At 46.6% G+C, this 16713-nt stretch overlaps 2 protein-coding genes and 1 long non-coding RNA gene across 7 annotated transcripts in view; 2 read left to right on the forward strand and 1 right to left on the reverse strand.

Moving 5' to 3' along the window:
* The window catches only part of QARS1 (glutaminyl-tRNA synthetase 1), a 28422-nt gene extending 25700 nt beyond the window's left edge, over nt 1–2722 (forward strand). The window contains exons 22-24 of the mRNA XM_077324919.1: nt 410–476; nt 1272–1397; nt 2509–2722. Coding sequence (XP_077181034.1) covers nt 410–476; nt 1272–1397; nt 2509–2559 — 244 coding nt within the window. The 3' untranslated portion in view covers nt 2560–2722. The remainder of the gene's footprint in view (nt 1–409; nt 477–1271; nt 1398–2508) is intronic.
* Nucleotides 2564–8564, reverse strand: LOC143831697 (uncharacterized). Its single transcript, XR_013228940.1, has 3 exons — nt 8099–8564; nt 4002–4060; nt 2564–2698 (listed from the first exon to the last, which is right to left on the reverse strand). It is a non-coding gene; the product is annotated as an uncharacterized LOC143831697 (long non-coding RNA).
* Nucleotides 8017–16713, forward strand: part of QRICH1 (glutamine rich 1) — a 37533-nt gene continuing 28836 nt past the window's right edge. Inside the window, exon 1 of one of the 5 annotated variants that reach the window (XM_077324921.1) lies at nt 8017–8181. The gene's annotated coding sequence lies outside the window, so the exon portion shown is untranslated. Of the gene's footprint in view, nt 8182–8651; nt 8796–11845; nt 11974–12354; nt 12511–12545; nt 12749–16713 lie in introns of those variants that run through there. The other 4 variants (XM_077324923.1, XM_077324920.1, XM_077324924.1 and 1 more) reach the window with 4 other exon arrangements.

Raw genomic sequence — 16713 nt, forward strand, 5'->3', positions numbered from 1 at the left:
TAGCCACTTTGCTCTCAGACGCTGCAGGAGCCAGCATGTGTGAGAGAGAGACAGAGACACAGAGAGCCCTGCCAAACCGCAAACCAGCCCTGATTATCTGCTAAGGCTCCTGCTGCAAGGGGGAGAGAGAGAGCTGCCCAAAGGAGCCCTCATTCCCTGCTACAAACAGCCCTGATTACCTCCTATGGCTCCTGCTGTGATGGAGAGGGGGAGAGAGAGATCTGCGCTTGCCAGTGTCCCCTGGGTCCTAGTGCCCATTTCAGGCTCAGCTACTTCCATAGACGGTGGGGAAGATCCTGAGTCCAGCCATACTTGGGGCACGAACAGTCTACCTAGCAGAAATGTCTCATCATTTGTTTCCGCAGGCCCAACCAGATCCTAAACCTGAACACTACAATTTGATTTGCAGGTTCCTGCACAAGAATCCAGAAGACTCCACAGAGGTGCCAGGGGGCTTCCTGAGCGATGTCAATCCTGTGAGTGTTGGACCCGGATTAGTGTTCCCTGCGGAATAGAGAGTGGGGAGGGGGACTAGAGTGCATGGTATAGTGAGTCATTCATTCATTCGCATTAATATACTGCCCTCCCCGAAGGCTCAGGGCGGTTCACATAGAACTGAGAACCATACAAGAAACCATACATATAAATAACTACAATAATTAATATTACTAACTGATATTACTAACAGGGTAACAGTACAACATTAAACAATAATAATACAAACAAGTCCAGAAGCAGAATGCCTTGATGGATTTCCGGGGAGTGGGGGGGGGCAGGGGCCCTCCAGATGTGTCTCTTCCCAGAACAGGAGGCAGGGCTCTTTGTTGGATGCCTCATGGTTTACCAGTACTTGATTTGGATGCACTCTGAGGAGAGCATAATCAGAACGAGGATTCTAGTATATTGGGAGAGTGTAGCTTTACAGGAGCAGTCTGTGTAGAGGGTTACTTGGAATTATGGGTGTGCTGCAGGTGCAGGGGAGTCTGTGATGCAGAGTCAGGTGGGTCTGAAACAGCAGAGCTCAATTGGTGTCAAGCAGCATCTTTAAGACCAACAAAGCTTAATCCTAGGTCTAATCAGGAAGTGTGTGTTCCCACAAGCTTACGCCTTGAATAAAACATTGTTGGTCTTAAAGGTGCTGCTGGACTCAAAGTTCGTACTGCTGTTCTGTACGGGTGGAGAAGAGTTTTCAGTTGGATCTGGGACAAGGAAGGCTCTAGGGACATACCATGTTTTCTTTTTTTTTTTTTCCCTTTCCCTTTCCCTTCCAGAACTCCCTCTCCGTGATTGAAGAAGCCCTGGTGGACAAGTCTGTACGCGAGGCGAAGCCCTTTGAAAAATTCCAGTTTGAACGGCTTGGCTATTTCTCAGTGGATCCTGATAGCACCCATACAAAGGTCAGCCGTACAAAGATGCTAGAGCCTAGAAGAGATCCCCCCCCATGTTTTTGAGGGCAGATTAGGGCGAGAGTGGCCAAATGGCTATCCAAATGTCCATGGACTACAATTCCCATGAGCCCCAGAGGCTCGTGGGAATTGTAGTCTCCATGGACATCTGGAGAGCTACCGTTTGGCCACCCCTGGATTAGAGGGATGGATCATCGCACAAGTCCCCATCATAGTGCCCATGGGCACCATGATGCCCTCCAAGGTCTTTCTTGATGCTTGTGCCCCACAGGGCATCTGGTTGGCCACTGGAGTGACTGCTGGGTGTACAGATTTTTTAAAAGTTGCTTCAGTGACAGCTGACATTACAGCCCGACGATCTTCACTGCAATACTGTGTTTGTATATGCAGGAAATAATGTCAAACGATGCATTCATTTTAAAAGGTGCCCTGTTAAATAGAGTTTCTACCTGAAATGCAGGAGAACTATTATTAGTACTACTAGCAAGCCCATTGCAACCAGGAATGCAATGGGCACTAGGACCCGCACTAGGACCCAGGGGACACCAGCAGGTGCAGATCTCTCTTGCAGCAGGAGCCATAGGAGGTAATTAGGGGTCCTTCTAACAGGGAAGGAAGGGTCCTTTGCAGTTTGTCTCTCTCTCCCTCCCTAACAGCAGGAGCCATAGCAAGTAATCAGGGGTCATTTGTGGTTTGGCAGGGCTCTCTGTGTCTGTGTGTTTCTCTCAGGCATCTGAGAGCAAAGTGGTTAGCATCCAGGGAAGGAGGGCAAGAGCTGGAGAGGGAAGGCCAATCAAGGTGCGGTCAGCGATTGTCCCTATTCCATCTCGGACAGCCAGGACACTCTCCACCCCCAGGACTGTTTCACAAATATTAACAGGAACAATGGATAAGGATGCATAACTCCAAACCCTGATATGCTGCGGTGGGCTCTGCCTCCAGTGGCGGCCGTTTTGTGGTTGCCCCCACCGCTCTGTGTCAGAATGTCAAATGAGCCCACAGGTTCAAAAAATTACCTCTACATCACCACCTTAAATCAGGGTGAGAGACTGGCTAGCCAAAAGTGCCCCCCCCCCGCAACTACTTTCCTCTTTCCGCACAGCTTGTGTTCAACCGCACGGTGACCCTGAAGGAGGATCCTGGCAAGGTCTGATGAAGCATCCCTGATGGATCCAAGCATCACACGAGGCTGCTCCGGGAGTTGCGGGGAGGAAGGGGACATCTGCCATCGGCTCAGCACTCCGCTCCGGTGCCACAGTTGCCTTAATGCACACGAGGGATCTAGACCTTTCCTGTCAATAAAGAGGAACCCTTCATGTTTTGCGTGTTGTTGACAACGGGAGCTTTGGATATGATGCCCTTTCACTTACACTCTTGTGTGAGAGCAGAGTTGTTGCGGATTTGGTACCCCACTTTCTACTACCTGAGAGAGTCTCAAAGCAGCTGAACAACCACCTTCCCTTCCTCTCCCCAGACCCAGTGAGGGAGGTGGGCTGAAGAGAACTGGGACTGGCCCAAGATCACCCAGCTGGCTGCCTGGGGGAAGAGCGGGGAATCAAACTCAGTTCTCTAGTTTAGAGGCTGCTGTTCTTAATAGCTACACCAAGCCGTAGTTGGCTGACAAGGGCAGTGTCCATCATTTTTTGGGCAAATGCAAAAATGGTAAGCTAGAACAGGCGTAGTCAACCTGTGGTCCTCCAGATGTCAGTGGACTACAATTCCCATGAGCCCCTGCCAGCATTTGCTGGCAGGGGCTCATGGGAATTGTAGTCCATGGACATCTGGAGGACCACAGGTTGACTACCCCTGATCTAGAACCTTACTCAGAACCGTACCATGTAGTCACTCTTCAATTTGGAAATAGCAGCTTCAAGGCATCTGCTTCTCCACGTATCCCTTGCCTTTCATCATATGTAAAATGTATTGCACCTCACAGTGTACCGATTTCTATTGAAACTGCTCCGGAAAGGAAACAGTAGACAAGAAAGAAATTTTCAAGCTGGTGATGGCAAAACATTACTCAAACAATAGAACCAAGTTCCTAGGTATAAAACCTCGTTTTTGCATTTTACGTCATCTGTGAATTTATTTCTTAATTGGTTTTTTTCATTGTTTTCTTTTTCAAGAATACTAAAGTCTTCAACACACTACCTTATGTTTTATACCTTACGTTTTGAGCCATATAACTTGGGTCTATTAATATCAAAGGTCCATGAAGGTAACTATATTATAAATACAAGGTAGCTTCTTTCTACCAGTTGCCCCCTGCTTACACTCTTCTCCCTCTCATCTCTCCTCCTCTCTTGTGGGCCTGGGTTGACAAGCTTGCCTCAGTCTGCTGGAGAAAGAAAGAACAAGGGCTCAAAGGCCGGTTGGAGAACTAGGGCCCATATTCATCACAACCCACCAGATGGTCCTTTCCCTCCCCTGGCCACTCCCTGAAAGAGGAAAACATGATCCGTATGACTGCCATTCCCCAAGACATTCAATCCTGTTGGGTGGCTTACCATGCCACCCCTCCCTTCCTCACAAGGCCTCCTTGGCTAAGCAGCAGAATGGGGATCAGGAGGGAAGGAGTTGGGAAATTTTGCTCACCTCATTAACACATCACGATTCCCTTGAGGGCTAGCAGGTGCCCCTTCGCATACTCTCCCCTGCAAGGAAAGAAGACGGTAAGCAGGGACGGCTCCTGCCCTTCCCTCCACCGGCATCCTCCAAGCTCCTCCACTGCCTTTGGTTGGCCAACATCTACTGGCAGCTGGCAGCCCGCCTCCCCTGGCTTGAAGCCGTGCCTGCCACTAGGTCCCCTATATCCCTCAACCCAACACACGCCTGTGCTCCATGCTTGCCAACAATGGAGCACTCACAAACACACACACCAAACCCTTCTCCTACTGCTCATCCCCCAGGCACGGGTACCAACCAGGGAAATGTGGTTTGGCTGGTCATTGTCATTGACCTGCTAAACGAACCACAAACCAAACAGTCCGTGGGGAGGAGAAGTAAGGGCTTTCAAAGGAGTCCGAGTTGCATGGCAGCTCCAAAAATGACTTTCTGCAAAGAAGCAGCAGCACTGGTTGGGCTCACAGGTTGGATTACTGACCCTCAAGGAAGCAATACGAAAAGGGAGGGAATGGACACCCAAGGAGGGATTCCTAACTATGGATGGGCTTAAGAATCGCTGCTGAGAATCATCCCGAAACAAGATGGCAAACATACCCTATTGTTTAAGCGCAGAGATAGACTAAGTCCACCACTTTCACCCCTGACTTCCTGACTCAATGCTCAAAACATTTAAGTTCAAGAAAGAAAACACGTGATTGAACTTGTGAGAGGGAATAGGAAGGACTGGCAAATTTTTAAGTAAGAAGGAGAGAATATACCTTGGCTAATGTAATCAGCAGCCCCCAGATGGAAAGAAGATGCAGAAGCAGAGGACGATCCCACCATCCTATAGATCCCCCCACCATCCCCTTTGCCACTGTATCCCCCTTCCCTGCTGCTTCCTCTTTCTGGTTTGTGGGCCGCCCAAATCTCGTTTGCTTTATTATAAACATTTGGAGTCGCCTTTCCGCTTTGTGGAACTGAAGGTGGCTTACATGATTAGCAGAACTTGATCAAAACATAGTTGAAACAATAAGGATTAAACCGACAAAAGTCACAGATGAGAAGTCAGGGGCCTGTGGGGCCTCGCCCCTTCTCTTTTCCTTCTTCTCACTTGCTGCCAACAAGCCTTCCCTTGTCCCTCTGTCTTCAGCTCCCCCCCCTTTCCTACCCACCCGTCGTGGTCTCCCTCAACAGCCTGGCTCCGTTGTGGGATGGCCGCCATCTCCTTAGGGCAATCCTGGTCCTTGCTGGCTACTGCCCTTATCCCCCCCCCAGGCTTGAGGCTCCAGAGCCAGCCCGGCCCACTCTGGCTCAGAAGCTGCCCCTGGGCCTCTGATGGGCACGGCCTCCTTCCTCAGGGGATCGGCAACTGGGCAGGGGCCTTTCTGGGCTGTTGGGCCCCCCAGTCTCCTCCTGCTCCCTCCCAGTTTGGCTTCCCAGGCATCCAGGCTTGGACTGTTTGGCTGGACCAGTGTGGTTGCCGAGGGAGCCCAAACGCCATGGAATCCGGAGGGCCTCCTTCAAACAACAGATGTGGCTTCTGCTCTTGCAGGGAGTTTGGATCCCAGGACTTATGGCTTCCCTCGGCTTTTTACCCTGCCAACGTGGGTCTCCTCCGGGTTTGGACAGAGATCCCCCAGTCTGGCCCTGCCTCCATGTTGCTGCCCACTTAAGACACAGATCTAGGTCTGATCCCAGTAGGGATGCCAGTCTCCAGGTGGGGCCTGGGGATCTCCGGGAATCTCAGCTCATCTTTAGTCCAAACTGAGGCTTTGGACCAGGGGTGTAGACTTTTCCAGCTGCAGCTGGGCCAGAGGCCTAGTGGCATCATAGAGAGTAGTCCAGGGGGGATTTAGGGAGGGAGCATGGACAGAGTTCAGAGTACTAGCAGCTATCATCTCATTTGAGTCTCCCACCCTGTGAGTACAAGCACATTTTGAGGGAATTCAGAAAGTCAGGACTCCAAATGAAACCCATAGTTACACCACTTAGGATTTGATATACTTTGTATTCTGAACACACGGGTTTAAAAGTCTACCTTAAAAGCAGACATTCAGAACAAATTATTAAAACCACAAATCAGTTTATGGGAAATGACTGCATTCCTGTGCATAGTTAATTTCTGCTTTCAAGGTTCAGCTTGTAAAACACATTGGGCTTCAACAAATGATCTTCAGATAGTTGAAATATAACTTCGGCTTTAATTAACAATACAAATTATTTGTTTACATTTTCAAAATTACAATACAATCAAATATTCTCCTAATCCCATATTAGCCCTTCTCCGGCTCCCAGAAGCATCCTCTCCTGCCATGTCCCACCTACCCGTCCCAGTTTCCCTCCACAGATTGCCCTCTCTATGCACAGCCCACTTGTCCAGATGTGTACTGTCCTTAAATGACACTGCATGTGCTGGTTCTAATTGAAGTTCTTGGAACAAACTCATTAGCTATAACACTAAGATCAATTTCCTGAGAGATCTGCTTATGCCCATGAAGAAGAGCCGTGTGACTGAGCCTTGTTTGTGTCATGCTTGACCTTAGAAAGGTCTTTATTCCATGAAGGCATGAAAATAAAGACATGCATTTTACCTTGTGTAGTTAGTCCTAGAGCACTAGAAAGTGGTATGGACAGAACATGGGGTTGGCTGGAGTCAGTACCGTGTCAGAATGTCTCTGAGTGACAGATCATAGTGTAAGAGGATCTTAAATCCACTGGGCAAGAGAAAGAATAAGAATAATCAAAGTCACAATAAACTACTCAGCAGTGCCCTGTTGTAAACCGGTTCTGGGAAAAGCTGATGCCAGGAGTTGCACACCTGCATCTGGCTGGTGGGGTTGGTACTGGTGGTGCTGGGTCTGGTCTCCTTGTCTCTTCCTGTGCACTTAACAAATTAGACCCTTCTCTTTGCATTTAACAAATTACACAGCCGATAGCCCCACTTCAAAGAAGAAGATGCTGTAAAGATGTCTCCTCCATGCTTGAGATAAGATGGATGACAGGGTCTCTGTTAATTACTCTCAGCATCCTACAATTACGAATTCATCTGCTCATTAAGCTCCAATCTGGACATACTTATTTTCATCACTATGTCTCTAAACTTAGCTAAACTTATCAGAATAGGCCTTACCGTACCTGCTTCTTCCTGCACCTCAGAAGGTAATTTTCCTACTTCCCCTGTGAATTTGTTAAGGTAATAAAATTTGATGCAATTGATGGTAAACTAGATCCTTCAATGTGAATTTGTCCAGGGTCCAATTTGTTAATGGCAACAGGAAACAGTGGGTTCAGAGGAACCTCCAGAGATCTTTTGAATACATTGCCTGCCCCTTATGGGTTGTCAATCGTCAGGATGCTGAAAGCTTGTGAGAAGAGCAGACCTTGTTAAACATAGGAACGGGCCCAATATGAGCTTCTCCAAATTTGCCCAATACCCTTTTTGAAAGGAACAGCACGAGGAAATCACCTTTATTAACCTGTTACAGGCCAAAATGTTTCTGGAACACCCTAGAATGGGCATTAAACAAATAACAGTACCACACACACAAAAAAAAAACAGGTGAATGAGTTACAGACACCTGAGAACAATATTTTCGAAATGAAGAAATGTAACTCTCACACTTTTATTAACCCATTTTGGGCTAAAATGCCTCCAGAACACCCCAAAACGGGCATTAAACATTGTTTTTGAGTGTCTGTAATGCATCCCAGGTTTTTTTTTTGCGGTGCTCTGGTTTGTTTAATGCCCGTTTCGGCCCCTTCCAAGCCTTTCCAGCTTTTACCCTGCCCCTCCAATTTGCACCATTATTTTTGTTATCCCTGCTGCAGCATTTGGGGCGCCCCTCTGCCCTATCCGCCCGCCCTCTAGCACCCAGGCCAAGCCGCACCACTTGCGCTGCCTGGTTGCTAAGTGACTCCCACCACCCCCTTACCCCGGAACGGGCCGCGCGCGATGCCACTGGCTGGAGTAGCCAAACACGCGCCACCGCCGGTCACATGCCGCTCCCTCTGGCACGCGCGAACGGCTGCCTGCAATCGGCTGCTTGGCCCACCTAAAGGACGCCCGTGCACGCCCCGTCGCTCACCTTTGCCCTCGGCCGCGGCGTGGCTCCGTCGTGGCGCCTCCATCTTCGCCCTGCGGGCGTCGACCACCGCGCCCCACCTCCCAGTAAGGCGACAGTTTGGGGGCTTGGAGGGAGGGGGGGTCACTGCACCTTTAAAGTCCTGCACATTTTCCACTGTGTACAAACACCAAGGTCTGGAGGCAAAGTTAGTTACTCCAGGCTCTTGTTAAGGTGGGCTGGACAGGGTTGCGGGGAGAAGCAGGGCAGGTGTGCTGTGTGCCCTACGGGCCCGCCTCTCCCGGTGGCAAAGATCGCCAGCCCGAGGCCGGAGCACCCCGGGGCGCGGCCGATGACTCGCTTTCGGGGAGGAAACAAGCAGAGAGGTGGGCGCTGGAGTCGGCTTGAGCCCAAGTGCCACCGGCTGATGGCCCGTGCCACCTTAAGGAGCCGTTGTTGGTGCCGTGCAGGGGGAGGTTGTCAGCAAGCACATGGAGATATTAAAGCAGCCTGCGCTTTTCCGCCAGCGGTAGTTAGGCTGGCCTCTGGGGAGGGGAGAGGGGGTGTGTGTCTGTTTGGGGACCGCTTTCGAGGGAAGGGAGTAAGGAAAAGGCACCTGCCGGAAGATGCAGGGCTCTCCGGTATCCCTGAGGTCATACCCCAGCCAAGGGGCCTGTCTCCTAAGGGCTAAGGCCAAGAATGGTCTTTCCCAGCTCCACAGGTGAGAACGGTAGCCCAAATGCCAAGCTAGCTCTGATAAGAGCAGGAGGACCAAATAACAGGCCTGGGTCTATTCCTGTTTAGTGGGTAGTTGTTAGTAGTATTTGCTGCAAGGCTCCATTGCTTGGAGGTGCAGTTGCAGTCTGTAGGCCTTATGCCTGTATCTGTCAGACCAGCACAAAGGCCGGGAGCTCAGATCTGGAAGGTGGTCCTCCAGCTTACCAATTTGCCAAGAAGCATCTCCTGGCCTAGCTGCTTTAATGATCTTTTCCTACATTTAGTTGCTGCCAGGCATTGGGTGGCAAGGCCTAGTCAGATCCCTGGTTTTGGTTATCTGTACTGACTTAAGGTTTGTTTGGGTAGTCAATGAAACAAACCAGGTGGATCATGGCTTGTTTTATGAATTGTGTGATATTCTTCCAGGAAACCAAGTCCCTCCCCCCCAGTTGTATGTTTAGGGAGAAAGTGTTTCTAATAGTGACAGTGGCATACCTGTGGGCAGTTTTGGGGGGAACATACTTGGTATGTATTTCTGTGTAGTATAAAATGAATTAAAGCATTCAGTATCAAAAAGTATTGGTGCTTTTCCATAAGAGTATCTTCTTAGTCTGCTGAATCCCACACTCAATCCCATGTTTTTTTTAGATAAAACAAAGAGGATTAGCAGTCAATAGCAGGTATTTTACATCCAGAAAGGCTAACCCCCCTCCCCCCCAGCAGTTTCTGCTGCTCAGATTACCTCTGTGAGACCATTTGAGAGTTACTTTGGGGTAAGTTTATTATCTACAGTGCTTTGTTCTCCTGTTGTCAGAAATAACTGTTCTCTCTGCAAGACAAAAGGGAGAGAAATACTGTTAGAATAAAAGAATGCTTTTCAATTTCCCCTTTGTGCTGTGAAATTTAATTGTAGATAAATTTTTATGTACCAGTTTGCATACCTTTTTGCCTCTTCTAATCCATTTGCATTGAGTTTCTCTTATGTTCTTTAATATAAATAATATAAATTACTTTTAACAAATCTTTATGTCAGTCACTTGACCATAACGCAAATAAACAGATTACCTGAACACAATTAAGGAAACTGCTTGTACTGTTAAGAAATATTCCTTTTAAATTTCTTCATGGAATTTTACTTAAAGCCTAGGAAAGCTTGTTTCCCCTACAATGGGCAGTAAGATGGAGCTTTGTGTTTCATAACTGTTAACTTGCTTTGACACTTAAGTACTACTGAAGAGTCCTAATTCTGCAGTGGTGTTGGCAGCTGTTACCTTCAAACATTGTGTGAAGTATCTAGCAGCTTTGAAAGCCTTGTGTGATGCCTAGGAGAATCAGTATTCCTGTTCTAAGCTTCATCATATATGTGGCTGTCCCAAGAGAATATATGAGGGCATTACCCCACCAAGGCATATTTCTGCAGCTTCTGAATGCACCTTCTTCCATGACTATGGCTGCACAGCTTTTAATTCCTGTTAGCAGTGTTGTTCATCTTTGAACTTCTGCAGTGGCTCCCTCTTGTCTTTGTTTCCTTGAAATGTTTTCTATTACTGTTACCATAACTCTTCACGTATAAGGTTTCATATTGGGAAATTGCTCATTGTGAGCCACTAACCTCCAATTAGATCCTTCTCTGTTTAGGTGGAGGATGGGCTTCTAAAATTGCACTTTCCTACACTCTAAGCCTGAAATGCATCTGAACAGAAACTGGAGATTGCTTTGTGCAACACTTGCACTGCAAATCTTAATGGTGCATGCAGTCTGCTACTCATAGAGACGGTGTGTGGGTGTTAAGCTTCTCTTATGTTACAGTATTCTAGATCTGCGCTAAATGTGATGCATAACAGTGGTAGATCTATTCAGGAAAGGAGATGTAAAAATTGTGTATCACACCATGTGACATTGGGAAACCATCACTGTTGGTGGATCCCCTAATACATACGATTAGGTAGCTATTGTATTATCTCCGATCTAGGATTAAGAATCTGAGTTGTTCGTTACAGTACAATAATGTTTTGTGCTACCAAAGATTGATACTCTCCAAGAAATAAAGACCACCTTGGACAGACTGTATTATAATTCTGTTCTTTGCCCTGTAGAACTGGTCAGTGAAGAAGATGGGAGACCCTTTTTCTCCTATGAAACTCCATAATGTCCTTGGCTACACATAGTCGATTTCAGATTAACTTCTGTAAATATGATGCAATCCTACTAAAGAGAGACGATTATCATCTGCTTTAGGATGCTTTGGGCTGATCCTGCATTGAGCAGGGGGTTGGACTAGATGGCCTGTATGGCCCCTTCCAACTCTATGATTCTATGATCATAATATCAGATGATAATGTGCATTGGCAATAAAACACATTTATCAGTCAGCCTACCGTGTTCTGAGATGTTTTGAAGTGACCAATCTTGTTTGTTTTAATTAGAGCTGAGATATACAAAGCAATCCCAACCATTTTAGTGAGTTTAGTCTGGCGTAACTCTGCATGGGACTGCGACGGTTGACCTCGGATTAAACCCATTTTAAAAATCCTGTGGTAACTTTTCTGGTACCTAGAGAATCAGAGCGCACTTTGTCCTGTTTTGGAATGCCTGAATCACAGAGCTGTGTTTTCTGCCTCCCTCTGAGATTTTAGGTGGCTTCAAGAAGCTGCACAAAATTCATTTCATGAGAGATATTAATAGGATATTTGATGCCACTCTTCTTTCTGGCCCCCATAGTATCAGTATAAGTCGGAGGTTATAACTCCATACTCTAGGGAGGAGTGGTTCAGGTGCAGGAGAGTCCCCTATCTCGAATTTGGGAAGGAGACAATGCTTGAGCCCAGGAGGACGTGATGTCAAGTGTCGGGCAGTCGGTGACAGGCGTGCAGAGATAGCTGCCGCCTTCCCCCCTGAGGATGGAGAGTCCAACAGCTGGAGCCGCCTCTCCTTTCTCCCTCACAGCCGCTCCTTCGCCGCCGGTCCCCCCTCCCCTCTTCGGGCGCGGGTCCGCTTTAAGGCGCGGGGCGTGGCCGGCGGCGCGGCTCTCGCGCGGCTTAGAGGAGGTGCTGTCGCGAGCCCGGGCTCGGGCACTGATTGGTCGCGACGGGTTGAATGTAAGATGGCGCCCAGGGAGCTGTGAGGGGAAAAAAGACGCGGGGCCTGAGGTGGCGACGGCGCGAGGCGGCAGACGGGCCGGGGTGAGGCGGCGCCGAGCTAATCCGCGGACGCTTAAAGCGGCGTTTGTAGACAACCGGGGGGGGGGCTGCGACACCCCAGAGGGAGGAGCGGTTTCAGACGGGGGTGGGGGAAGAGAGAGGAGAAGCAGCGGAGGGGGAGGGGTAGCGGGGCGGAGGCGCGCTCCCGCCAGCCCGGCCGCTGCTCTTGTCGGGAGGGGGTGCGCGCGTGCGCGCGATGGGCAATTGCTGAAACGAGACTCCCGCCGCCCCCCTCCTCCTAATTCGGCGTGCACGCCTGCGGCCTGCGCCGTTCGCTGTGCTCGGCCCCGCCTTGCCCACCCCGAGGATTCTAGGCGGGGCGCGTTCCCGCCGCCTTTGCCGCGCGAGGAGACCTAGAAGCGGTGCGAGCCCGCGCCTCGTTCTAACATCGTCGCCAGCGCGCGTGCGCGTTCGCTGGAAGGCGCCGACTCGAGAGCAGCCTCAGCAGCAGCAGCAGCCGGCGAGGTTCCAGGATGAGGCCAGCGGGCCCTGATGCTGCAGAGTCCCCAGGGAGGCGGGGTGAGCTGCGCCGGCTGCGGCCACTCTCCGCGCTCCTCGGCCGTTCAGGGTAGCTCTGGGCGAGAAGGATGTTCGTCCCCACCTTGGCCAGGAGGCTGTAATACCGAAGACTAGGCGGGGCCTTCGCTTTGCGGGCTTTCCTTGTTCTAGGAGCCAATAGTGTTCATTATTTGTCAAGTGGCTTTAATTAGCCAGACGTTCTGCGTTGAATTAGCTGTATTGTGCTGAAATAGGCCAGGTAGGCTGTGTGGATTATTTCTCACGAATAAATAACTTTTTTTTTTTGTTATTCGCCTGTAATCCAGTTTGCATTTTGCCCATCCTCCCCTTTTTAGGGAAGACGTTATGTTAGTTACCTTCTAACAGCTGTATGAGGGGTTTTCATCATGTCATAGAACTGGATGTCATGACATGCTAAAGCCTTTGCCAGAGGTTCAGGTCTGTGGGCCGATCTGCTGAGCGCCTCCTTTGAGCTTTTCTGTATGTTTTCTATGGGCCCCTTCTAAGCCATTAGTCCCTTGGGAGAAGTGGGCATATTTGTAAGGGGTTATACACTACTGCCGGGAAACATTGTGCCTGTTTCATCAGGCTTGTGGGGCAGGAAGACCCTTTTTTAGATAGAAATGTTGTCTGCCTTGGACGGGTCACTAGCACAATTGTATTAGTAGATGACAGCAGAGCCCATGCTCTGTCAGTTTTAGATTGCTACCTTGTTCTAAGTTCCACAGGCACTAGCACTTGTGAACTCTTTTTAAAAAACTGAAATGTAGCTCATAAAAAGTTCAATTTCAGCACAGTTATATAGGGGAAGTTTTTTTGTAGTGAATATTTCATAGAACTTTCAAAGGGATGTGGCTGCATTAAACATGTGTATATAAACGTGTGTGTGTATAAAATAGTTGGTGGGAAGCTTTCTTCTGTTTTCTTCAGACTATAAATCTGAGAATTCAAGACATAATGAGAAATATGAGTACAATTCTGAATGGAGATTCTAGATTGTCCACAGGCTACAAAATTTTAATGTTTAACTTCTCTGAAATGTTTGCTAATCAGTTTATTCTGGTTTTTTTCTAATTTATTTGCAGATAAGGGGAAGAAATTACTTTAGCAAGGAAAATGTTCACAATTTTATTGGATGTAAAGTCTTGGAAAGCATATGATGCTATGGTATAAGTGTATGCATGTTAATATAGCTGCTTGCATTGATATATTGAATGATTATGGGCATCAGTAACAAAAGAAATATTCACACTTAACTTTTGTTGGATATTGTCTGTAGCAGTAAACAATTAATGGATGTTATCCTTGCTATGACACTAGACTTTAGAATACCCCCTCCACTGGTGGTGGTCAAAAATAAAATAGGAAGAGATTGCTCCTATTATAGGAGATACAGAAGTAGTAAAATAACCTTTTCATGGGTTGTTTTGGGACTATATAAACCTCTGAAGAACTGCCACTGTTTTAAGATTCTGAACTTAAGAAATGTGCATATGGTTACATCAGTCGTTTCTCCCTTAACCAGTATAAGTATTTGGTGAACAGGTAAATGTGTTGTCTGATTTTCCCTTTTCTGGTGAAGCAATGATAGCAGCAAAGGCACATTGTGGGATGAAAGAGCCAGCTCCTTTTTCAGTAACAGATCATTTAGCATTGCATAGAGAGGGGTGAGGAAGTTAAAGTGAACATCAGCACTCAAGCAGTAATTTAAAAAGGGAACATCAGAGCGGTTTGCAAGTCGCATAATATAATATTGTCAGTTGAGACAAGCAGAATGGCAGTGACAAACAAGGGAAGCAATTTAGAAATCGCCCCCTCAATTCTAGTACTTTTCAGAGATTATAGTCCTCATCACTTCTCCCCACTTAATTGATGCTCAACAGGTCTCAGTAGTCTGAGCCCCCCTCCCCTAGTATTTTATGTTCTCATCAGTCCATTTATGTTCTTTTTGGTTTGCAAAGTCATATTTTTCTGTACCTCTGGGAATTCCCTATGTAAGGATTCCTTGTCTGAATGGTCCGGTTTTTCTGCTTCTTTGACTGACACAAAGAACAGCTACTTTGTTATTCGAATTAGTAACAGCATCACAGATATAGGGGCATGATGTAGCACCCTGCAGTGAAAAGTTCTAAACTATTGCTTGAAGGGTATTCCTATAGACGAGTGTCAAGATTCCAGTGGAAGGAGATGGCAACTCTTTAGGTAATTTCTGTCAGTCAAGACTAAAGTATTGGTCTGTCTGATATGTGATCCTTCAGAATCAATACAAGTAGTTGCTAGCTGATTTATATTGATTTGGAGGTGCAGATAGCAGGTGTGTGGACTAGATTCAGTCTTACTTCCCTAAAGCATCTGTCTGGATGCTCATCCATCACCCCCAGTTTTTTTTTTGTGTCAACCCTGCCCTGTAAAAACATGAGACCAACCAGCAAAGCAGTCCATATTTATTTATCACATTGAAAGTAGGTGGACTAATTCTTTTATAGAACTAGAATAGTGGCTGGCAATTGAGATATTGCTGTGGGCATGCCTGTATTTTTATTAATGATCCTAAAGTGTGATCAAACAGTGTGCGTTTTGTTTGTATATAAATCTGTATATTTCAATTTTGCCATATCAGTTCTACTTGCCTGCAGATTACAATTTATGCTTGTTTGTTAATTTAGCATAGTTGCTAAAAAGCACTGGATGAAAGGCCAAGAATCCCTACCTCTAAATAGCACTTCTTACTACTTCTAATTCAACAATTATTTTAAGTCCACTAGTTTGGTGTAAATTTTTGATCTTCTATTGGACCATAAGGAGAGTTGAGAGAAATGTTTTAATATATAACTATTTTCATACAAGGTACCTACCATGATGAGATAATCCACATTTCTCCAGCCATCTTTGATACTCACAGAGATTAAAAATATCTGGAACCATACTCGTAATGGTCTCAGTGATCATTGAACTTCCCATATTTAGTAATACTCTATCAGATTGAGTTAAATTTTTTAGCAGCCTCTGTTGATTTTTGAGCTTTCCATTTCTTATCATAGCACCATATTTTATGGAATGACTAAGCAAATTGTAATTCAAATATTGGTTTGTAGAAGTTGTTTCTTTGACAATGATTGGTTGCTTTTGTTTTGTTTGTTTTTTTAAGCGAGTGCCAAATGCATCTCTTTAGCTTTTGGTGTGTCAAAGATGTTAGATTTAATCTCCACTGCTCTTGGGAAATTGTGTTTACTGGGTCAGTAGCAAAGGGATATAGCATCATTTTTTCTGCTGTGCACAGTGAGCTAGCCAGAACATTTCTGCCAACTGGAAACTTCATTGGAAAAGTAATAATCCTTTTTTTGTGTTGAACATTTCAGTTTGAAAACTCAAACTAATGAAAGAAGAGAGCTTTAACTTTATTTTTTTTTCTTAAATATATCAAGTTTTACTTTTTAACTATTAATATTCATTTTCTCACTTAGACCCACTTTCCATATTTCTTTGTCTCATACACCGGTCTTTGAGTAAGCAACTGTAAATGATTGTATACAATGACATTTTGTGTTTTGAAGATATAGCCTGGCATAATTCCCTCGTCCTTGGGGTCCATATGCATCTGGCAGCATACAGGCATTGCCTGTCTGCAACAATTCCCATAGCCTTTGGGCTTCATATGCATGAAATGTAATTGCATAATTCTGCTGGAGTGTTTTGTGTTGTGGGGGGGGGGAGCTGTGACTCAGTGATACACCATCTGCTTTTCATGCAGAACATTCCAAGGTCAGTCCTTGGCATCTCTACATTGAAAGGACCATGCAGGTATTAGGTAATGTGAAAGACCTCTGCCTGAGACTCTTGTGAACTGTTACCAGTCTGAATAGATAGTACTGACCTTGATGGACCAATGGTTTGATTCGCTGTAAGCCAGCTTTATATGCTCATTTGTGCATTATATAGAGCAGTGCCATTTTTATTTAGGGGGGGAAATGTTCATCTACTGCCTTTCCCCTATCTTGAGTGAAAGGTGGTTAATGATAACTTTAAAATAATAGCCAATACATATGTATTAAAGCAAACAAAACACCGTATCCATTGATACCAGATCTCAGCTCAGACCAGTCTTATATTGTATCATAAACACCTGCAAAGTGGAATCGTCCTAATCTTCTTGGTGGCAGATGCCACAAGGTGAGTGGAAAAGATGAGGGCTGTGGTGTGGAA

Source organism: Paroedura picta, chromosome 3 (assembly GCF_049243985.1).
Source record: "Paroedura picta isolate Pp20150507F chromosome 3, Ppicta_v3.0, whole genome shotgun sequence".
Lineage (NCBI taxonomy): Eukaryota > Metazoa > Chordata > Lepidosauria > Squamata > Gekkonidae > Paroedura > Paroedura picta.